The sequence below is a fragment of the Ochotona princeps genome, chromosome 1 (genome assembly GCF_030435755.1).
Source record: "Ochotona princeps isolate mOchPri1 chromosome 1, mOchPri1.hap1, whole genome shotgun sequence".
Classification (NCBI taxonomy): Eukaryota; Metazoa; Chordata; class Mammalia; order Lagomorpha; family Ochotonidae; genus Ochotona; species Ochotona princeps.
In genome coordinates this window covers 75,490,160-75,509,448 of record NC_080832.1, presented here as the reverse complement: position 1 = coordinate 75,509,448, position 19,289 = coordinate 75,490,160, and the positions used below count along the sequence as shown (strand labels likewise).

The window sequence follows — 19,289 nt, the reverse complement described above, 5'->3', positions numbered from 1 at the left end:
GTGTTCATCCTTTGCCTGCCTACATAGGAAAGAGTGAATTGAATTTTACAAGAAGGTGGTGCCAAGGGCCAGGCAGCATCAAAACTCCATCATTCCTGACTCTTCCCTGTGCTGGTTAGGAGGGTATTGTGGCACAGATTTCATCCTCATGTAGAGAATCAAAGCCAACCAACAAAAACAACACAAACTACACAATCTGGCTTTATCTATGCTTCTCTTCAGCTAAACACTTTCAAGATGTTCAAAAGAAATAAAGACCTAGTCCATTAAAAAAACACACACATTATATTATTCAGCCTGAGTGAATAAATTAGGAACATCTGGGAGTAGACAGAACAACTCTGTGTGCCTCTACACTAAAAGGAACTTCAAACACACACACAAGGGTACTTCCAAAAATTCACAGAGAATGGAATGAGATCTGTTTGTTTGGTGTAAATTAAATTTGAAAGACATGCATGCCAGGGTCTTCAAAGAGTTTCTGAAAAACAAGTACTATGAAAAAGCTATGCTTGAATTTCAACATTCTAGCACCAGAAGAAATTTTTTTCATCCAATTTTCCATAAACTTCTTGAAGTATCCTTATATATAGGTTAATCCAATTATCTCTTTGTGCAGATAAAGCATCTGGGATCCCAAAAGACTACCTAACTAGACTGGGATCCCAAGTGCAGTTGGTAGCGGATCTCAGGCTGGACTCTTGTGTTCTATACCAGCCTAAGTGATTATCCCACTACATCAGACTTCCCAGAAGGAGAGAGGACCTCAGAGGTTGGACCTCTGAGGGAAGAAGGAAACCCTGACCCTGGGGGACACAGGGAATAAAGAGCATTCACAACCAACGGCAGAAGATGAATTGCTGAGCTCACTGACAACTGAATGCTACAAAGTCATCTGAATATAAAAGGGGGAGGATATGAGAGAAGAAAAAAATTGTGAAAAAAATGTGGGAAAAAAAGACAGTTCACTTTGGCGCAAAAGACTGTGTAAGAAAACAGGAAAATATGAGTCATTAGGCTATTTGAGCTAGTGACTATGCATTTTTAATAAATGAGAACTTTTTCATGTCTCATTTTAGAGAAGGTATAGTCCATTGTCAAGGAAGCTTTTTCTTTTTTTTAACAGTTTCACTCTTGAAAACCTTATCAAAAACTTTGGTGCCTGTTATAATGCAGATTCTTAGGCTTTTCCCCAAAGTTATTGAAACAGAATCTCTCAGTTGCCACTGGACAATCTAAATTTTAAATGAGCTTCCTGTGTGCACTGACATTTCAGAAGCAGTCCCACTGATAATCACATCATCACAGAATTAGACAAAACCGATCCTATCCTCCCGTGCTACCCACCCCTGTATCAGCAGAACTCGGTGAGACACAGAGAGTATGAGTGCTCTCAAATCACAAGGTGACCTACAGCTTGCTTGGCCCTGATACCAGGCCTTCTCTCCCTACCACGTCATGAAACACAAGGACTAAATTGGAAAAGGCAGAAGTAGGTTCAACTTTGAGATTCTATATTTTTAGACTAAAAGGAAAAATAAGTACTGCCTTGCTAATGAAAAGCATGCTGCGCTTCTCTATCATGGGCATGTGTTTCCTTTAGAACAGGATAGATATTATTAAGAAGCAAACAAAATGAGACTTGATTGTGGACATACTGTCCCCACCTCTTCTCAGTAAGGCAAAGTCATAGAATCCCCAGTGATATCAGATTTTCCCTACCAAGTGCTACAGAAAGTACGGCTGCTGCCCAGCTTTGCCTGTGGTCTTGATTCCTCGGTAGGGATTGTAAAGTCTGAGCACAAGTGGGAATCTGAGCAGGATAAAGCAGCCTCTTGAAAGGCGTGATGGGGCAGTCAGATGAGGTAGTTACTGTCCAACTCAACTCTCTGGCACTATTTCCCACCTAGTCCTCGATATCCTCCCCAGAGGATTTCAGCACAGTAGGCAGAGCAAGCGACATTTTGGACCAAAGAATGATTATTGAGCTAAGAATACCTGCTTATTGCCCCAAACCACAGTCTAAGAAGCAATGAAGTCAGCAACATCTTTTCACATCTAAAGAGCTTAGACAATTCACAGAAAACTGTTTTGAAGAGACTGAAAATAGAGCTGTCATGACCAACTTTGAGACTGTATTCTGTATATACAAAGACTAGAACTCAACTCTGTTTGTTCACTGAAGGGAGAGAATGGTAGACACTGAGGACCAGTGGAAGCTGACACTACTCTCTATCAGATCCCAAATGTTGATCAGGAAGGCTTTGGGCAAAGTCCAGGAGGTGGGAGTCCAAATCTGTGCACTCTAGCTGATGGCATCTACAGAAGCCCTGGGACAAGGCGAACTGCTATCAGCCCTGTCCCCATCCCTCTTAACAAGTAAAAAGGCTCCTCCCATGTGAAGTCCCCAGACCTTTGAACAATTTCTGGAGAGGTTATTTTCATACCAGAAGACGTAACTGAGGAAAGCACAGAATGCTGCTATATTCAATGAGGATGATTTCACACATACATTTGTATCTGTGGAATCAGTGTGTATACACATGCACTAAAAACTCAAGGAAAGGGCCTGCATTATATAGTAGTAGGTTAAACCACTACCAGTGACACTGGCATTCCATATGGGTACTTGTTAGAGAACCACGTGCTTTGCTTCCAACCCAGCTAATGGCCAAGAAAAAAATAGCAGTGGATGGCCCAAGTGCCTGGGCCCTTGCCACCCACATGGGAGATCTGGGAGAAGCTCCAGGCTTTTGGCTTTGGTCTGGGCCAACCCTACCCATTGTGGCTGGCTGGAGGATGAACCAGCAGATGGAATTCCTCCCCCTTTCTAATTCATATAAATAAATGACTCTTAAATCAAATATCAATACTGATTATTCCCAGTAATTCCATTTTTTTAAAGATTTTTTTAATAATTAGGAAGGTGTATTTTACAGACATAAGGAGAGACAGAGAAAATGATCTTCCATCCACTGATTCAGGTTCCAAGGGGCCACAATGGCTGGAGGTGAATAGATCCAAAGCCAGGATCCAAACCTTTGTCGGGGACCTGGATGGGAAATGGAATAGCAGGGACATGAACTGGTGCCCATATGGGATCCTGCTGGCTGCTAGGCGAGAATTTAGCCACTAGGCTAGCAGGTAGGCCCCAAACCCCACTATCTCGTTTCTATAGTTTGTTGTTACTATTAAACTTCTCAATCATCAAAGCTTCCCAATTGAGATGTTGTCAAATGGCAAAGTGATAAGACCAAACTTTTCCAGTGTTGCTCTGTATTCTTCAAGTACTGACAGTGAAAAAGTATGAATTGAAAAACTATTTGTGAAATAACTGCTTTCTGATAATTGAGAAGCTCAATATATGGTTTTTACACCATGGAACTGATGAAATTTAAGTATTTGTTTCCTCAATGTTAACATCAAAGTATATACTCCAGTAACACAATCAGTCGAGATTTTCTTGCCTAGAAACCAGAATAGTTTATAGACTTGTTATTCAAAATGTTTCTATTGTTTTACTCATCAAAGCTAAAGAGGAAATCATTTCAAAACCACCTAGCACTATAGATATATCCCTGGCCAAATCTAATTTTCAGGTAGTAATATATCAAGTCTATAGAGATTCTTGTCTTATCTACATATTTTACCTATTATTAAACCACACAGCATATACATAAAGCTGTAATTTGATTAAGTTTAAGGTGTTTTCCAGGACTCACAATCATTTGGAATATTATTTCCAATGCTGCCATGGGAGAAGGCTGTGCTCCCCCAAAGGAAGAACTTAATAAAGACGTACTGTTGCTATAGGTATTAAAAATTAGATATACGACTAGAATCAAGATGATGGATTAGGGTAAGGATATGTTTAAAAGGATGGAAAAACATTTAATCAGGATGAAGCAGAGAGGACATATTCCAGGAAACAGGAAAGGACAGAACAACAGCAGAGGGGTACCTGGAGACTGACAGACACAGGAAAGCAGTGGACACAATGGTGTGGTGTTGCAGTGACTGATACTCCAGCAGCATTCAACTAACAGTGATCTGAACTCCATCAGCAGACAGAACTCCACCAGCAATCAGGTGGGAAGGGATTTTCACTGCAAGCTTGGGAGGCAAAGCCAAATAAAGAACTGTCTGTCCGGCTGGTCTGATTGATTTGACCAGGAGCAGAGACAGAGCAGCAGATCACAGGCGGGCAGTGCGAGAACAGCATGGATTTCATAGCACAGTCAGCCCCCTAGAGCTGAATTGGGCGCCATTTGCGTAAGGAGGCAAAGGCAAGGGAAAGGACTAAGCATACACAGAGCTGGGAGTGAACTCATTTCTGACTCAGTGAACTCCAGCAACGTGGCATTCTATAGGTTCCACCCAAGACAGGTCTGGGTAGCCCTCGGATCTGACAGCCAGCAGGTCAAGAACTCTAGTAGTGGTACGTCAGGCACCATTTTGTACACTGTGGCAACAGCTTTAGGACTGCAGGGGACAACAGTGAACTGCGCATGTGCTGAGCTTGCAAGAACTCACTGAGGTCCGCAAATTGCCCTGGTCCCGCAGGAAAATAATACCAACTTTGGCATCGTATGGAACAAAATAGGTCCGTGTGGCACCCAGACCTAACGGCCAACAGGTTCTGGCAAGATCAGTGCCACTAACAACCTAACTATATAGGAAACCTGGTGTCTCTCTAATCCTGGGACCTGCTCCAACCGGAAGTGGGAGAAAGGTTGCAGAGACAACGCTGAAGCCTCAGCATGGTATCACAGGAAGAGGAGAGTGATGAGCCAGGAGCTGGGGCTGTGGAGACCATGGTGGAAATCTGACATAAGAACCCAGACCTGGAACTCGCTGGAGGTTGTAGCACAAGTGGCTGCAAGCAAAGAGCCGTGTACCAACTGCAGTAAGTAAAATCGCATTGTAGACCTGTGGGTGACACAGCTTAGAAACCTGCCCCAAGGAGAAGACTCTGCTAACCAGAAGTGTAATGATCAAGAGCAAAAGAAGAGACAAAAGCACAATGAATATTACCAAAAACTCCCCTACAAAGGAGCAAAACCCTATGCCAACCTCAGAGTTAACTGAGGAAGACATCAAGAAAATGGGGCATACAGAATTCATAAAACTCATTTTAAAGCTTCTGATCAAAAATGACAAACACATACAAGAGTTCAAAGAATTTAAGGAAGCAATAAAGCAAATCAAGGCTGATACATCAGAAATTAAGAACACAGTAGAGCAAATTAAAAGTACAGTGGAGAGTCTCCAAAATAGAATGAAGCAAGCAGAAGAAAGAATCTCAGAATTGGAAGATATTTCCTGTCATCAGGGGAAAGCAAACAAAAAGCTGGAAGCAGAGCTGGATCAGGCCAAAAAAAGGATTCAAGAATTGAGAGACACTATGAAGAGGCTTAATATAAGAGTTATGGGAGTCCCAGAAGGTGCAGAAAGAAGCTGAGTTTGCAAATGTATTTAATGAAATAATGAAGGAAAATTTCCCTCATCTAGAGAAAGAATTGGGAAACAAGTTCCAGGAGGGGCACAGAACTCCCATTAGGCTTGATCAAGAGCAATCTTCACCAAGACACATGGTCTTCAAGCTCTCCTCAATTGAACATAAGGAAAAGATCCTGAAATGTGTACGTGAAAAAAATCAATTGACATAAAAAGGAATGACAATTAAACTCACAGGAGATCTCTCACAGGAAACTCTACAGGCAAGAAGAGAATGGAGTGACATATTCCAGATTCTAAAAGAAAAAAATTGTCGGCCTAGGATACCATATCCAGCAAAGCTTTCTTTTGTCTTTGAAAATGAAATCAAATTCTTCCATAGTTAAGCAAAGTTAAAAGAATTTGCCTCTTCTAAACCTGCCCTACAAATGATACTTCAAGATGTTCTCTTCACAGAGAAGAGGAATAGCACCCAACAAAACCAAAGGCAAATGGGAAGAACAGCCCACTAAAATGACAACAGAAGACTAAACCAATGAACAACCCATTCTAAAATGACAGGACCAAAATAACACCCATACTTCTTAAACTCTGAATGTAAATGACTTAAGCTCAACCAAATGTCATAGATTAGTAGACTGGATTAAAAAACAAAACCCATCTATTTATTGTCTAGAAGAGATACTTCACCAACAAAAATCAGCGGCAACTATATTGCATGGGTTTTGATGTTTTCTCTTAATTTCATCTCTTCAAAACACTTTCTTCTGATTAAATCATTCAATGACTTGTAGATAATACAGCAGAATCATTTTCTTTGGAAGTTTCTTGATTTTCATTTCTTCAGCTACACGTTAGTCATTTAATAGCACGTTACTTAATTTCATGGCATTGTTAATTTCTTTTTTCTCCCTGATGTTGATTTTGTTTTGTGGCTTTTCATTTAAGGGGATGTACAGTAGTTGTGTAATGGATACTGCCATATCTAGTAACATGTCATTTAACTTCATGGCATTGTAAATTTCTATTTTTCTTTCTATTGTTCATTTTGTATTATGACTTTTCATTTGAGGGGATGTACAGTAGCTGTGAAATGGAGACTAACATCCAGATGTGAGGATGTAGTGTGGTATGCATTTCTGCTTCCAGACAAAGATGGACTTGCAATGAATCTGTTCACTGTATCTTGACAATAGGATGCTGGACTCTCTGCCATTGTCCACGCCCACAATGATGGACATATGACTGTGTATGAAGAACTATACTTTAGTAATGATATAGAGGAACTAGGTGGGGGGAAGGGATTTGGGGAGGGGATAAGGGAAATGCCAGGAGCCTATGGAACTGCATCATAAAATGATAATAATGATAATAAAATGTAAAAAAAATTAGATGTACACAGCCCAGGGCTGTCACACCCAAGCTTTTTGGCTTTCTTTGCTATAACTGTCATGAGGTAGAATAATAGAATCAGAAGACCTAATTTTAAGACATAGCCTCATATTTCAGTAGTTATAAAAATGTGAACACATTATTTTCTTCACCTGGAAAATGAGAGTTGATGTGAGGATCTCCAAAAGGTTAATGTTTGAAAAACTATTTATTTCAAAATTGTTTTAAAATGTAGCAATATCCATGATTGAGGAAAAGGGGGGGAGAGCTTCAACTCTAAGACTCAAGCTGGAGTTCACATGGCCAGAAGTAGCTGTGAGGAGCTGAATTTGGAGTTCATAAGGTAAAGTGTGGTAAAAGGTTTCCTCAGGTCAGGGAACAAGGCTGTGAAACATCCCATCAGTACCTCTCATTTAAATACAATTTCCAAAGCAGATTACTCTTGGACATTTGCAGCAGGAGTTAAGCCACAGTTAGGAGAGAGGCAGTCTGACCACAAGACTCAATCTACCAACAGAACCCTCTACCTGTCACTACCTAGCTGCCCAATGCTTAGGGTGGATGACACTCAACTGAAACAGAACTGGGAGCGGGTGTCAGGCAGAGCACAAAGCTCAGGGGTTTTCTGGTCTAATTCCATAGGACTCCAAAGAAAGAGATCTCACTCTTACTGTACATTTCTGTCATGGTGATCCTTACCAGAAGGAGATCCATTTAGACACTAAAGAAGAGATAGGAGTTGGTGATGTGCCATTATAGGTAAAGCCACTCTGTAAGATATCAGTGTCCCATAAAGGTGCCTGTTTGAATCCTGGCTGCTCCACTTCTGACTAAGCTCTCTGCTCATATGCCTGGGAAAGCAGCAGAGGATGGCCCAGATGCTTGGGCCCTTGAACACACATGGGAAACCTGGAGGAAGCCATCTTCCACTCTGTCCCTGGCTCCTGATTTCAGACTGAGCCAGCTCTGGCCATTGCAACTACTTGGGGAATGAACCAGTAGGTGGAAGATCTCTCTCTCTCCCTCTCTGTAACTCTGCCTCAAAAAAATATAATAGGATCCATTTAATAATCAGCCTCTCAAACTGTAGTACCACTTTTGATGGAGGTAGATTGCCTCTGTGGCTGACACTGTGAAACAGTGGGTAACACTGCTGGCTGTGACACGAACATGACACATGAGAACCTTTGACTCAAATGCTGCCTGTTCCATTTCCCATCCAAGGCTATACTTATATGCCTGGGTAGCAGCAGAGGGTGGCCCAAGCATCTAGATCACTGTCACCTACTGGGAAACCTGGATGGAGTTTCAGGGTCTTGATTTTGGCATGGCCTAACTCTGGTCATTGTGTCCATTTGAGGAGTAAAATAGTGGATGTAAGATTCTCTTGGGTCTGGTGCAGTAGTGTAGTAGCTAAAGTCCTTACTTTACATGCGCTATGGCCTGGGAAAGCAGTTGAGGACGGCCCAAAGCCTTGGGACCCTGCACCTGTATGGGAGACCTGGAAGAAGCTCCTGGCTTCGGATCAGCTCAGTTGCAAGCATTGCAGCTACTTGAGTAGTGAACCAGTGGACAGAAGATCTTCCTCTCTGACTCTTCTCTCTGTATATCTGATTTTCCAATAAATAAACAAATAAGTATTCTCTCCCTCCCTCTTCATCCATCTTCCTTTCACATAAACAAGGGATATTCCCACTAAGAATATTCATGGCTCACTCTGCCTTAGTCATCCAAATATATAGATTTACCATAAAACAGGATCTCCTCATCCATATTCTACAAAACACTAATCTCACAAGATGGCCTAAGAAAAAATTCTCCATGATGTCTTGTACATTTGGGAAGAACAGTCTCTGTTTATTATCTAGGAAGAGCACATCATGCCTTAAGCACATTAAAGGCTCTAAAATGTTCTGCAGTGGTGCTGGCACTGTGGACCAGTGAGTAAAGCTGCCACCATAAATGTTGGCATTACGTATGGGCATCATTTCATGACCTGGCCACTCCAGTTCTAATGCAGCTCCCTACTAGTGGCCTGCGAAAATCAGTGAAACATGGACTAAGCACTTGGGCCCCTGCTACCTGTGTGGGAGACCTGGAAGAAGCTCGTGGTTCCTGGCCTGGACATAGCCAACCCTATCATTGTGGCCATAGGGGAAACAAAACAGTGGGTAGAAGATCTTTATTTCCCTCTCTGTATCTCTTACAAATAAATAATTTTTTTTAAAGTCTGCAGTTAAAATATAAAATATATAATTTAATCAATCTTCTAAAATGAGACAATATTATTTACAGGTTGTGAATGATTCAGTCACCCCTTGCAGCTACGTACCTCCCCTTGCTAGTTGTGTGAGCTTGGGTAAGCTCTTCCCTCTGGCTCAATTTCCATATCTCTGAGATGGGAATAACAATATACTTTCTTCATAGTGCTATTGTGAAAATGAAATAAAGAGTACGTGGAAGGCATACAACTTCCAAAAAATAGTAGCTATTATGATTTATTTTATTATCTGATTATTAAAATCAGACATTTTTATAACACCTATTAACAGTATAAAGAACCTGTATCTCTTGTAATCAAGAAATGACAGTACAGAAAAATTCTCTCTACCTAAAGAGAAGTTAGCCTTTTCTGCAGCACAAAAAGAACACAGCAAGAAATCATCTCCAGTATCAATGTATCCTTCCCAGTTGTGTTTCCTTCTGTACAAAAATAAATGAATTACTAAGCAAATTTTGTACAAAAATAAGTTAGTTACTACTTGTAACTGTCTCATGTTAAGTTCTAGGGAAAATGCATCTTTCCATTAAAACCAGCTGCTCCTGCCCAATCTTCGCTCTAACTAATTGCTCTTATGGTTCCACCTTGCAGGAAACTACTCAGGGCAGGCCTTCAGGTTAGGAGTTTGCTGGCTGCTGCCTAGCAATATGGATATGGGAATGTCCTTGTGCCATCTCACCCCAGAGTCCTAGCCAGTCAGAGTAGAATAAATGTGTAGCAGCAACAGCAGCAAGCTACACCTGTCCACTCCACAGCACCTCCTTGCACCTCCAATACCCTGTTCCTCAGTTTCTGGCACCAAGGCTGGGCCATTGTTCCTGTTTCCCTCCTGTGGACTGCAGAGCTCACAGGAACCCAGTCTAGTGTACAGCTCACTCTACTGGTCTGAATACTGCTAGCTTCTCTGGGCTGGCCTCTTCTTTAGGTCTCATTTACAAAAGGCTTCTGGCTCCAACTCAATGCAGAAACAGATCCATGTATAATCCTGTTAGCATATGGCAAATCTAGACACTACCTGTTGAGTGCTACATTTGTCCAGTCCGAGTAAAGGAGTTTGTTTCTGTCCCCGAATGTGCACTGTTTCTATCTATGCTTTCCCTTCATATAGTCTTTCATATTCCCATAATGCCACATAGCCACTTCTGTATCTTACTTAGGTATCCACTCACTCATTTGGCCAATATTTATTACTTGCTTCTTTATCTAAGTCCTGTTTCAAATTGCATTGATGCCACATTGAACAAAAACAGACATTCCCTCTGATCTCACTCAATACGCAAGGAAGTAGATGAAAAAGGTAAGTCAGCAAGATCATTTCAAATGGTGGACAATCTAGGGGGAGAGTAAAACAATGTGAGGTTATAGTATTACTGTGACAAGAAAAGAGGATCTAGTGGAGGGCTCATGTCTGGTCTCTTAGGGAAGGGGACAAGTGAGATAAGGCCTGCAAGACTAGAAGGAGCCCGTCATGCAAAGACCTAGTGTAGATTGTTGGCTTGGTAGCAGGGAAAAGAGCAGCCAGTGCACAGACTCTAAGACCAACATGTCTGGAGCAGAATGCATGACAGGGAGAGAGCAGGAGCCGAGGTGAGAAAGGGAGGCAGGGCCAAGGTAAGGAGTAAGGATTTCATGGAAGAAATAATAAATTAATCTGTCTTTTGAGGTTCCAACAACTACAGCACACATGTACTTAGCACCACATCAGCAATTCTCAACCAAGTCCTACATTCTGTTTGTTGATAATCACACCAGGGATAATAACGTATCTGTAACACAGCAGAGCTAAAATGATAACAGCGCCACCAAAAGATATCCCTCTTGGCTTAACAGAAATGTTACAGCATCAGTTAAGAAGTTAAGAGTTTCATATATGTTAACAGCTCTAATTAATAAATTAATCCTGCCCTTTGGGATCTGGCAGGGATAACAGCACATGCATCCTACAATAACAGTTGTACAGACAAAGAAGCGTTGCTCACAGTGACTGATGGCCTGGAAAGTAAGAGAACTGGAAATGTAAACATGGTCTCAAGTGTCATTCTAATATTTTACAGCTCTTGTCAATCTTGCTCTCCAAAACTGTGTATAAAAGTGGGATTCCAATTACAAGAATAAATGCCAAGCATACAAAATTAGTGGCCTCTTCCTCATCACTGGCTACATTAGGTAGTGTTACAAAGATGGAAAACACAAGCATCGCTTCCTAATCAGACAGAAGCCTTTGGTATTTTCCTGGCACCTTTATCTTTTGAACAAAGACCTGCACAGGGAAGCCTACTCCTAGAATGTTCCTGGAAACACACCTTTCCAGGAAAAACAGCAGTAATGGAACTTTGGCAGATACTGCTCCTAAGAGTCTGTCCAGTTTCTTTGAAATTCCAAAAAATTCCAAAAAAAGAAAAAAGTCTTGAAATTTCGAAAGTGTATCTTCTCCTGACAATAATATTCAGTGAAGGGACTGAAAGCGGATGAAGCACGACCCTCCACAGGGAGGGACATCCAGTCATTAACGTCTGGATGGCTCTAAGCACTCCTCTGAGAAAAGGCATTGAAAGCACACAAGCACCAACAATGGCACAGGCGCCCAGGTTTACAGTGCATTAAGACAACAATCTGTCGGGGAGTGATGCCTCCTTCCCCTCAAGGAGCAGAAATGTAGACTGGCCCTCCTCTGAGATCCTCCACACTCAGCTTTGACTACTCTCTTGTCTTTAATCTTTTGGAGATTTGTGTTGAGGCTACTTTGAAATAAAATTATTATCTCCTTATATCACACATGGATGATTGTCCTATCTCTACTAACAGACCATAAAATCCTCGAAGTCAGAGTCATATCGCTTGTTCCTCACTCTCATAGCAAATAAAAGTTTCAAACAGTACCCAAGGGAGAGAGTGAAATAAAAAATAACTGCCTTGCAGCTTTGCTTCCCAAAGATAACCACTGCTAAAATTCTTGTATGTCCCTTCATAAAAGTTTGTGGGTCTACATAAACGTTTGTGATTTTCTATCTTTAATCCACTGAGCAGAATTTAAGCAAAATGTAGATTGGTAAAGAGAATTTTAAATCAATCCTGGTTCAAGGCATAAAATAATTATGAATGATCACAAAATAGAGATAGTGGCAGGGACAAAGGGTGGCTGGACATTTCAAGGTAGACACAACTTGAAGTAACAAGAAATAACAAGTACAGATGTTAAGGCCAGAGACTGAACTCTGAGTGCCCAAGGCCATGCAACAGGAAGAAAGTCAAAGAAGCAACCTATGAAATTCCCAAGAGAGCAGGCATCATGTAAATTAAATCCAGGCAGTTTCCTGAGTTAAAATTCACAGGAAAACCTACATGTCTTATTTCACCACATAGCAAAGATGTGCCATGCAGCAGACACCCTCCACTAGTAGAACCAACTTGCATTTACTTGTTTCCCAGGGATGTGTGTGATGTTGCCATGAGCATCAAAGGGCTCATGAATGTTTTCCCATTGTTCTGAGTCACACAACTGGGTTCAATTACAGTCAGTAGCTAAAGGAGCACAACTTCTGCCACTAGTTAACAAATTAATTTACACTAGCCACCTCATGTGACAATCAGCTGTTTACAAGGATAGAGTCCATTTGCTGATCATCCTGCTGGTCAACGTACATTAGCACTGAACTGTAGCAAGAAAAAAAAATATCTAGGACAGTGGGGAAGTGATAGGAGAGGGCAGCGAAATGGTGCTGAATGGAGAGGACACAATTCCTGCTCAACATCTACTTAACAACTGGATTTCAAGCCCGCGGTAAAGGTTCAAAATCCTTGTTCTACAAAGCATAGCTGAGAGGAGGGAAGCGGCATTCACAGGTGTTTTTACCAGATCTTCTGGCCATTTGTCTGAGGCAGGTAAGGAGACTGGAAGAAACAAACTCTGGGGTCATAGAATCGTGAGTAGTGCCACTCTTATCTAATTGCAGAATCAATATTGAACTTCTATTTGTTTGTTCTTTAAAAAGAAACCAGACAAGGCAATACACGCATGATGCTTAGTATTATCACTGTCATTTGAAACTGTTGGTCCCCATGGGCTCGTTTCTGAAGAGCAAGTAGCTGAGAAATCAAACTCTAGTAAAGAACAGTTCCTTATAGCAGTGCACTTTCTCAGCTATCTCCTCCCAAACAAAGCTGTATACACAGGAAAGAATATTGAAACATTTATCTAACCCACCCCATCTCTTCCTCTCCCCGGCCCTCTATATCTTAATCAAACTGGAGGCCCACATGGGTCTGTAACCCTCTCACTTTGTAATAAACATTAAAATAATGACAATTTTAACAAAAGAACTGTTTCTTACCTGAAAGGAATTCATAAGGCGAAGAGAAGGTGGGAGGGTAGCATTACTCCTTGACAGTATCAACAGCAGCTCTAAACAAGTGGCACAGGGCAGGGTCAGTGAGTGGACACTGATGTCACTTTCCCATGAGCTGGCAAGCCTGAAACATACCAATATATGGTACCTTTCATAAACATATCATCATAGATCTTTAGAAAATCTGATATAGATGAAAAGCTACAGTTATTGGAAACAAAAATCAGTACAAAAAAGAAATTATCATCAAAAATGCACCAAATGAATGTCCAAAACATTTTTATGGTTCCAGTAGTAAAATACAAATGGATTGTGCAATTTCTCAGACTTTCACTTCACTCTCATGATGTAAGAGCCATGGGAAATGAAATCAAATTTGTGCACGACCTGCTAGGAGGATAAGAGCAGAACCAACAGCTCCTCAAATGCTTCCCATATTCTATTCCTGCTCTATTTGGTGTATAACGACTGTCCCCTTCCACAGGTGTCAAATCTACTTGACACCTCTTTACAGAATTTCCAGTTTAGTGCTGTTTCAATGTTTTTCTAAATAACAAAATCCCGTTAGAAAATTATGTAGCCATCCCAAGTTATAATATACAGAGAAACAAAGCTGTTGTTTTAAGGAGACAGGTTCACCTTCCAGAGCAGCCCATGAAGCACCTCTGCTACACCCTGTGGAACCTATCTGAAAACCCTTTCATTTGAGATCTCAGCAAACGGAGGACTAGGGAAGTCAGGAAACTTATCCAAACGGAGGCTGAAGTGTAAGATAAGGCTGGATCTAGCGTTCTGGTTTCCTGAATCCTCATCTTGTGCTTTAGGGTAGAGGGAAAAATCAAGAAAGAGTGATGCGAAAACACCTAAAGAGAGCAGCGTAAGTCTTGTTTTGAGCCTTACTATCTACTTGCGTATTTTATTTCCTGTCCCATACCAAACTGTATCCCATCACTGTCCGATTTTTTTTAAAGATACAGACATACATATGCACATGCATATGCTATATGTATGAGCTATATTAAAAGTGTATGTTTATATTATGTAAATTGCTGTTTCTACAAACTTCTCTCTGCAAAGCCATTTTTAGCCAAATCGGTAGCAGAAACCAGAAGCTTCAGGAGTGAGCATCGGTGGCTGGGGGCACGGTAGATTTAACACTTTATGTGATGAGTCATGGCAAAGAGTTTAGCTGTATCATCATCAGATTCTGTGTACTGATATACTTCTGATGTGAGTGGCAGAGGTAACACTTCTTGAATTAGCTGTCAACTAGCTGGCCTGAAAGAAAACATCGTTTGCTTTCCTAAAAGTAGTCTGGTTTCAGCAAGACATATTTGAGTGCTTTTTCTATGTTCTAACAATTAATATTTAAGTTGTCTATCTCAGCTCTTCTTACTACTTTTGTTCACTGTGAAACATTCTTAATATTTCTCTGGGATACAAATGAAAATGCTGTTGGCTTTTCAAAACCTTGAACTTTGAAGCTCCAAGCTCACTCTTCACCTCCCTTTCCTTCTGCCTTCTCAATACACAGTTAATTCCCCTTCTCAGAACAGCATTTCATTACACACTCTGGATCTGGCAAATATCATTGCCTAAATCTGAACAGCTATTTTATTTCCTAGTGAATGGTACTCATTTTGGAAAACTAATTCACAACTCTGGAATATAGCACCTTGTTTCTTTAAGTATTAATTATTTGTCCAATTTATCTTTTATAATGCTGACTCTTACCCAGTTAGTATTCTTAGCTGGGTTTGGCTCCATCTTTAATTCTTCCTAGACCCGATATGAGCGGATTCTGCAATTTTGTGGCCTTGCTTGAAAATATAAGAAAGTTGCCTCATTGTGCCTTTCTATAACACATTCAGGTATTACCAATATACTGGCTAAAAGAAATGGAAAGGGACGGAGGGAGGCTGGATAAACACACGTTGGGAAACAGAGTAAGTTCTAGCATTCCACAGCACAGCAGAGTGACCACAGTTCATAATAAACTCCCATACAGTCTTGGTATAAATTGAAAACATGAGCTCAAAAGCTACAAATAAAATGGTGAGAGAAATGTTAATTACTCTGACTTGATCAGTACATACAGTATATGTTTATTAAGATATTGCACCATATGCCATAAGTAAACAATTATTGTTAATATGGAAACTTTCAAGGAATGCTTAAGAAAATCTCAACTGATCTTGAACTGTGGTAATGCAACAAGGTGGAAGAATCCACCATGGGGGGAGGGTTTGGGGAAGGGATAGGGGAATCCCAGTACCTATAAAACTGTATCACATAATGCAATGTAATTAATAAAAAAAAAAAAAAGGAAATGCCAGCTCATCTTATTTCATCCTCATACATTGAACACATGGACCAAACTATATCACACTGTGTCTCATAAATATATATAATTAAAATAATAAAAGAGCTAAAATAAAAATTATGATATAAATAAAAAGACATGCCTTTTGTAACTTACATTTGGGTGCTCAAGAAACAATTTAAGGTTTCAGAATTTATATCCTTGACCCTCACCACCTACAACAGAGCTCACAAAGTTATTTTTATCCTGAATTGTTTTTAAAGAGTGATAAAAAGGTTTATGCTTTTTATGAACTGGATCCCCTCTAGCACAGGCAACTCAACACTACTTGGACTGGAAGTATCCCTTGAGAATTCACCCATGAATCTTCCTCCCTTTCTCTCTCTTAAAGATTTATTTATTTGAAAGGCAGAATTAGAGCGGGTGAAACAGAGAAAGATCCCTTATCCTTTGGCTCATTCCCCAAATGCATACAATAGTCAGGGCTGTGCCATGCTGAAGCAAAGTGTCAGGAATTCCATTCAGGTCTTCTATAGGGGTGGTAAACACCCAAGCATTGGGGTCATCACCCACTGCCTACCGGACACATTAGCAGAAAGCTGGTTAGGAAGCACAGCAACAGAGACTTGGCATCTGGATATGAGATACAGGCATGCTAAGCTTTGGTCTAAGCTACTGTGTCACAGTGACTATCACCTTCTGTTTCTTCTGATCATTATCAATCTTGTGTATAACACACCCACTCAATCAGGCACCTCGTTATACTTGTGTCTAATCCTATAGCATCCCTGAATGGCAGACATAGTTAATATTTAAAAATTTTTTTTTAATTTATTTGAGATGGGGGATAAAAGGCAGAAGTTAGGAGGGAGTGGGACACTGATTCATTCCCCAAAGGCCTACAATTGATAAGGCTGAGCTGAGTAGGAAACACAATTTAGATCATTCAGGAGTGACAAGAATTCAACTGCTTGGGCCATCACATTGCCTCTGTGGTACACATTAGCAGGAATCTTACTCTTCCAAAATTTTACTAGTGTGATTTTTTATAATTGAAAACAATGCTATGATATTGATGCAATTTTTGCTGCTAAGGAATGTTTAAGTGCTGTTTAAAGTTTCAACATGCTGCTAAATGGCTATGGTGTGATCTATGAAAACAAACACTTACACGCAAGAATTAAGACACATTGGCACTATCTTCTCACTCCCCAGTGAGTGATCTAGGACAGGCATGCTAGAGCCTGGCTCCCTGACTCTGGAATCTGAACACAACCTATTCAATGAAACAAACCAAGAAAATCTGCATAGAAAGCACATTGTCCACCAAATGATGACCACAGTCACAAAGAAGACTTAATTAGTTATGTGTTTTAGGCACTCATGTCTCAAGGTAATTATGAACTCTTGCAGGATGAGACCCCAACAGTGACATTTTCAATTTAATCCTTAAAATATCTGGTGTTCAGGGCCCAGCATGGTAGCCCGATGGTTGAAGTCCTCCCTCATCTTGCATGTGCCGGAATCCCATATGGGCACCAGATCATATTCTGGCTGCTCCACTTCCCATCCAGCTCCCTGCTTGTGGTCTGGGACAGCAGTTGAGGACAGCCCAAAGCCTTGGGACCCTGCACCCACATGGGAGATCTGAAAAAAGCTCCTGGCTCCTGGCTTCGGATAGGCTCAGCTCGAGCCATTTATGCCACTTGAGGAGTAAACCAGCAGATAGAAGATCATTCTCTCTGTCTCTCCTTCTCTCTGTAAATCTGCTTTTCCAATAAAAATACATAAGTCTTAAAAAAAAACATATAACTGGTGTTCAGCAAGTTTTTTCTCTACTGAAGCTCACTGGTAAAGAATCACTCACAGGGAAAATAGTCACAGATCTACTCAGTGACAGAACAGAAACTCAAATACAGCCCCTTCCAATTTTTTCACTGTCCTATAAACAAGGAAAAATTATTCTATACTTTGTATTTCCATCCAGAAATATTGGGAATATCAAAGGGAAATAATAGGTAAGTGTTAGACTTTGAGAAATTATTCATTTAAAAATAATCTGAATAATCCTATTTCTGAAATTATATAAGCTATCTGGGCCAAATATAGCTGAAATTCCCAATATTCATCCTCACCTTTTTAATTCCCACAGTGTGTCTTTCAGTGTACATTGAAAATAACTGTTGAGGAAAGGGAGAACTCTAGGCATGATTTCCCCAAAATGTCAAGTAATGTTTTCACATTGCTTTTTCAAATCAGGGAGAGCAAAATATAAGGAGAAAGCAAGAAGGGAATAGGGAGAAATGACTTGGCATACTTAAAATTCAGTTGATCCTAAAATAATCACTAGGCTCATTATGAATTTAGCACATGTGTTCACAGAGCAGAGGTGTCATTTGCAACCATCTGCCCAGGGCTCAAGTACCAATGCAAATGCCACTAATGATATAAGCATTTTAAGGAACAGAGGGCAGGGGTCAGCTCCGTGGCTCAGTGGGTTGGGTTGCTACTGTTGACACTGACATCCCACATCAATATGCCAGTTTGAGTCTGGGCTGCTACATTTTCAACCCAACAATCCTGGTAATGCACTCAGGAAGGCAGAGGAAGATGACCAGAATGCTTGGGCCCCTGCACTTGGGCTGGACTCCTGACCCCTGGCTTTGACCTGCTGCTATTGAGGCTACCTGGGGGAAAGAATAGATCTTTCGGTCTCTTCCTTTCTCTGTGTTGCTCTGCCTTTCAAATAGTCTTTCTAAAAAAAAAATGGAGAATAGGGATTAATTTTAATATTTTCTGCCAAAACATTACAAACTTTTAGTCCTGAATCAGTATTCCCCAATTGCAAATCAATAAGGACATTACAAACAAAACAACTAAGCATCAGTTGAAACTTATTTCTGTGATTTTTACAGTATTGGGAGAGGAAAGGCTTTCCTTCGAGACCAGAACTGTCATCCAACGACCTTAATCAAGAGACCAAAACGCAAGTAGAGGACACACCAGCCTTATTTCTAAACTTTTGCCTTGACAAAACTCCCTAGAGAAGCACCTATAGTCTGTCTATTTTGAAAGAGGTAACAAGAAGAAGGAGAAAGGTCACTTTGCATCCACTTCTGACAAAAATGGTGAAACTGAGAATGAATCACACCAATCAATATCAAGACAAGAACTTGAGAAATAGAAAGGTGGAACAGTTCCATGAGCAAATATGGAAGTCATGTAATGTTAACACAGATTGAAATGCCACACAGAGATGATATAACATCTCTACCCAATTTAAAAATTTAAGAGTAATCCAAAATATTGCATAGAGAAAAAGGATATGGAACAAGAGCTCAAGATGGAAATACCTAAATAAAATCTCATGTCACTTTTATTTTAGTACGTGATTTATAATCTTTAGTTGTGGAAAATCTAAGAAAGCAAGGGGCCTATTCAAAATGTTGAAATGTATCTAGAAACTTAACTTTAAAGCTATAATAATCAT

The 19,289-nt window shown here is 40.5% G+C and overlaps 1 protein-coding gene across 1 annotated transcript in view; it reads right to left on the bottom strand.

Annotated features, from left to right (window-relative positions):
* Positions 1 to 19,289, bottom strand: part of UBE3D (ubiquitin protein ligase E3D) — a 137,835-nt gene that overhangs the window by 39,601 nt on the left and 78,945 nt on the right. The window contains exon 9 of the mRNA XM_058661136.1: positions 13,462 to 13,600. Coding sequence (XP_058517119.1) covers positions 13,462 to 13,600 — 139 coding nt within the window. The remainder of the gene's footprint in view (positions 1 to 13,461; positions 13,601 to 19,289) is intronic.